At 32.4% G+C, this 4527-nt stretch overlaps 1 protein-coding gene across 1 annotated transcript; it reads right to left on the reverse strand.

Moving 5' to 3' along the window:
• Positions 1 to 1559: 1559 nt before the first annotated feature.
• On the reverse strand, positions 1560 to 2093 carry LOC143607670 (uncharacterized). Its single transcript, XM_077083035.1, has one exon. The coding sequence runs from the start codon at positions 2091 to 2093 to the stop codon at positions 1560 to 1562; it is 534 nt and encodes a 177-aa protein (XP_076939150.1).
• Positions 2094 to 4527: the final 2434 nt, after the last annotated feature.

Genomic DNA, 4527 nt, shown 5'->3' on the forward strand with positions numbered 1-4527 from the left:
AAATATCTTTTATTATCATCAATCAATCAATAATTAATCAATAAGTTTTTAAAATAAAAAATATGTAATCCTAATTTCTCTCCCCAAATATAAGAAACAAAATTTTCGATAAAATTGTAGATATAGAAAAGATTGACAATTACATTTGCTCAATTGTTATTGTGGAGGAAGAGAATATTATGGTTGGAAACTAGAATGTTTTAAGTTTGAATTCGATCTCAACAGCGTTTTACTGTAGTAAGCTTTTGAACGGTATGTTTTTCTAGAATAGAAGATGGTGGGCTTGAGCTACCCAACTCTGTCTGAGATCGCAGACGTATGCCGTATGCGATTGTCTTTTGTCATTAGCCAGATTGCCCAGCTTTATTTATTAGACATTAAAAAATAAAATAAAGATTAAAGTATGCGATTGTTTGAAAGAGAGTAAAGATAAATTCAGATGATTAAAATTATATTATTAATGATTTTGTTCTTTTTCTTAAAGTATCGTTACGTTATTAAATAATTGACCAATGAGATGTAAATGATAAAGTTATTTTCCTAGACTCTCTTTAGTGAAACTAAAGAAACACTAAACTAGAGGAAGAGAATAGAACACTAAATGGTCAAATACTTGGACTTTAGAGTAGATTACTCGGTTAAACGATAAGGCGATTGTTCGAAAATCAGGTTCTTTATCAAACACAAAATTGAACAAATTAAATAACCCTAACAATATTTTATATAAGCTCATTCTAATCCTAACCCAGATCAAACTCTATTATGATAATCAAATAAACCAATTAAATAAGACTTTTTAATTCAAACTATTAATTAACCCTAATTTTGATATACATTACTCAATAAATAACTGTAGGTCCCAAAACGATCATCGAACGATCTTGCTCTCGTTAAACTTGTCGAGACGGGTGCGGTAAATCAAATGACCAAACATAAATAATAAACATAAAGATAAAATATGAACGATCTCGTTGTCGATTAAAAGATAGGATATATTAATGAAGAACTGACCCACCCAAGGTGAGCTCCCATTGGGTGGTGATTTACAACATACAACACCCACACAAAATAAACACATAAAGCCTCTATATATAGTAAAACAAAATATATTCTAGAAGCCTTATCCCGTTGAAGGTGAACGCGTGTCGAAGATCTCGTCTCGGATCCGGAATTCTCGCTCACTTTAATTATTTACTTTTACTTGACCAAAAATATATATATTTAACGCGTTTCATCACATTGATATCACAAGTCATAATTTGGCCCTACAATAACTCAACAAAAAAATGTAACAACACGTTTGATTTTTTTCTCCTAAATTCAAGATTATTGTCTTTAGCGATTGTTTTGCTGTCGACCCGGTTCTAAAAAGTCGTGTTTAGTTAATTTACTTATTATAAATCGTACAAAATAAATCAACTAAGAATAGTGTGATATCAGACAGTTAATATAGATAACAATTGCGCAATTGTAACGCTCATAAAGACTTCTAAATAAATTAATGGTATTAAAAATAAGAAAATCTTAAATAAACCAACAATAAAAAAGTACTAGGATTATTATTCTCCTGTTCCGTCACACATAAGGTTAGCCAATGATTCACCAAGCCTACAAAACTGTAGAGTAACATTGTTACAGTTAGTTATAAACGAATCATGAGCCCCGTTCGAGTCCACAAACGCTTGACAACGTTTAACCTCGTCTCCAGCATCATGAATGTCGTAACTGGACAACGAACAATCCTCTTCCCTTAGACTAATCGAAAAATCTGTGATCGCATTATTATACGGATCAACGCAATCTTTTAGAGATTTCAACACAGCCGGAGGACCAGTTGGGACACTTTGGAAATAATCTCGGGTTGTGGTCGCGTTCTTTGTTGCTGCATTGACCGCAATCATTGTAAGCGTAGTTATGTCTTTTGCAAACTGACTCCTTTCGTCGGATTTTAAAACCGCCAAGCAGAACGGATCGTTTCCTAGTTTTTTACAAACCGCGTCAACGAACTCGTACTGTGTTAGAGCCTCGGTGACAGCATTCGATATCAGAATAAAGGAAACAACCGAGAATAATATAAAGATTTTGGAAGGCATTGTTACAAGAAGAATGAGAATAGGTTTGTATTGGTATTGCATATTTGTATTAACAAGAAGTATGTATTTATAGTGGAAAATTATTTGTTGTTTTGGAAAGAAAAATAAAACGTCTTTTTAACTCTAATGGGTCAAAATTAAAAATGGTAATTATCATAATGTTATTATGGCGCTATAAGTATGTATTTATAGTATCCTAAAACGGTTACTGTCTTTTAGAAACATCAACAAATATATTCCCAGAATAAAAATATGTATAATTTAATTCTTTCCCAAAAAATAAATAATTCAATTTTTGACAAAATATTTTTTTTCTATAGATCACTCCAAATTGATTTACTAGAACCTGTGTTTCCCGTCTAATTATTGTCTCAAATACTCTTTCCCAAAACATCATACAATAACTTAGAAGTTGTAACACGCTGGGCAAATCCCACATCGGCCTTGGACATGAGAGATCATTGGTTCATAAGTAAATAGTCTGCCTCTTAAATCACCAACCCGTTTTAGGCTTAATGGCAGTGGACGAGAGGAGAGATCCACAGTTAAGCGTGCTCCGGTGGAAATAGTAGCAGGATGGGTGACCGTCTCTCCTTTGTTCTTGTAGAGCAAATTAAGACGATATATCTCCACTTGTTTGGCATCTTACGGTTTTAAAGATAGTATTGAACAAGTTGTTGCCCACTAAACTTAACACTTTAAGACATTCCCATCTTCTTAAGAACTACCTTTAACTCTTCATGTGTGATTTTATGACACTAGCATTCAAATAGTTGTCTTTGTTGGATAGGATTAGGGTCTAGGGGTGACAATCTTGACCCAAATCATTTTAAACGAGTCAATTTAGATTGATTTGAAAACTATATGGGTTGGGTTGGGTTGGGTTGGGTAAGTTATTTTAACTAAAAGGGTCATTAACTAAAATGGTCAAAATGAGTAACTTGAAATTCAACATTGTTATTTTCGGGTCAAAATGGGTTGAAAAATTTAAAAAAATGAGTCGATGTGGGTTAGTGTCTTAAGGAAATATAGCAGGTTCACTTGAAATTCAACCTTGTTATTTTCGGGTCCAAATGAGTTGACAAATTTAAAGAAATTGGTCGATGTGGGTTAGTGTTCTAAGGAAATGTGGCAGGTTCATGTCGGATAGGTTTTGACACAAAACGGGTTTTGGATTGGCTCGGAATAGGTTTTGAGTCGACACAAGTTTTCTCACGGGATGGGTTTGATTTGGCTTTGGTTTTCGTTGATTTTTTTCGGTTCCAACTCATTTATCAAGGGTTGTCTATTTTTTTTATTTTATTTGGGGGGGGGGGGGGGGGGGGGGGACAAGGACAATGGATAAAACATTTTAGGATTATTTTTTTTTGAGTTATGATTTCTTTATTATTTTTTTGAATTTTTTTAGGGATTATATCTAATAGAAAACCAATAAAAAAAAATCATAAATCAAAATATAAATAAAAAACAAAAAAAACTTAAAAAAAACTAAAATGTTTCCGTCGTTAATCTCAATAAAGAACAATGAAACTTGTTCTGACCCGTTCTGACTCTAACCTATCATAAGATCCTTCGTTAATTCTTGTTGCTTGAGCCTACTACCGTTGAAAATATTGCAGAAATAGCTTTATCATCTCAACATGATGTTCATGCCCCTTTACCAAAACGAGTGGTCACATTTTAATCTATATCTTAATAGTTTCATGTTTACAAATCAAATATGACTAGTAAACTGAACTTGACACTACGTTACATTTAAACATGACAGTTTAGTAACACGAATAACATGACACATTAACATGACTATTGATATAATTCACTATATATAGTTAATGAATATTGAAATGTGGTTAACTTGTTAAAAATAAGATATAAAAAATCATAATTCATTTATAATTATAACTATAATTATAGTATAAAAAACGAAGTTTGGCGACACAGTTTCGGTTAAGAGGGAAAAGATAACATGCGCTGCACCAATGTTGGTAGTCCACATGCTTCTTCTCCTGCATGCCACCGCTACACCTGAGATTTTCTCCATCTAATCCTGCCACGAATACCTGCAACCTCTACTCACCATCAATCCATCTGATATGTTTTTTTATTCTATTAATTTTAAATTAAGGTATCATGATTACATTTATCATATGTTCAGTTTAGGGCTTCATTGATGAACAACAACCTCCGAATCTTTCAATTGCATATCTTGAAGCTAAATGAATCTTTAAAGTTGAAAGCAAAGTTGATTTAACTTTCTATAATACATCCAGCCTTTTGGGTTTTTAATCCTGGTCAACTATCAGATTTTGTACACATTTAATTATCTTTAATACATGACATGTATTTATTAAAAATGTCATGTGTGTAATTAGGGCTGTTAATTTTCAATTCGATTATTGTTTCATTTTGGGGGTTTTGAGACTATTATTTGCTG

This window comes from Bidens hawaiensis, unplaced genomic scaffold (assembly GCF_021521415.1).
Source record: "Bidens hawaiensis isolate Kalapana, Puna unplaced genomic scaffold, B.hawaiensis_p1.1 tig00084811_1, whole genome shotgun sequence".
Taxonomy (NCBI): domain Eukaryota; kingdom Viridiplantae; phylum Streptophyta; class Magnoliopsida; order Asterales; family Asteraceae; genus Bidens; species Bidens hawaiensis.

What these genes read in the sequence shown, in the direction of transcription:
- LOC143607670 (XM_077083035.1), bottom strand. Translation starts at nt 2,093, where the DNA reads ATGCCTTCCAAAATCTTTATATTATTCTCGGTTGTTTCCTTTATTCTG.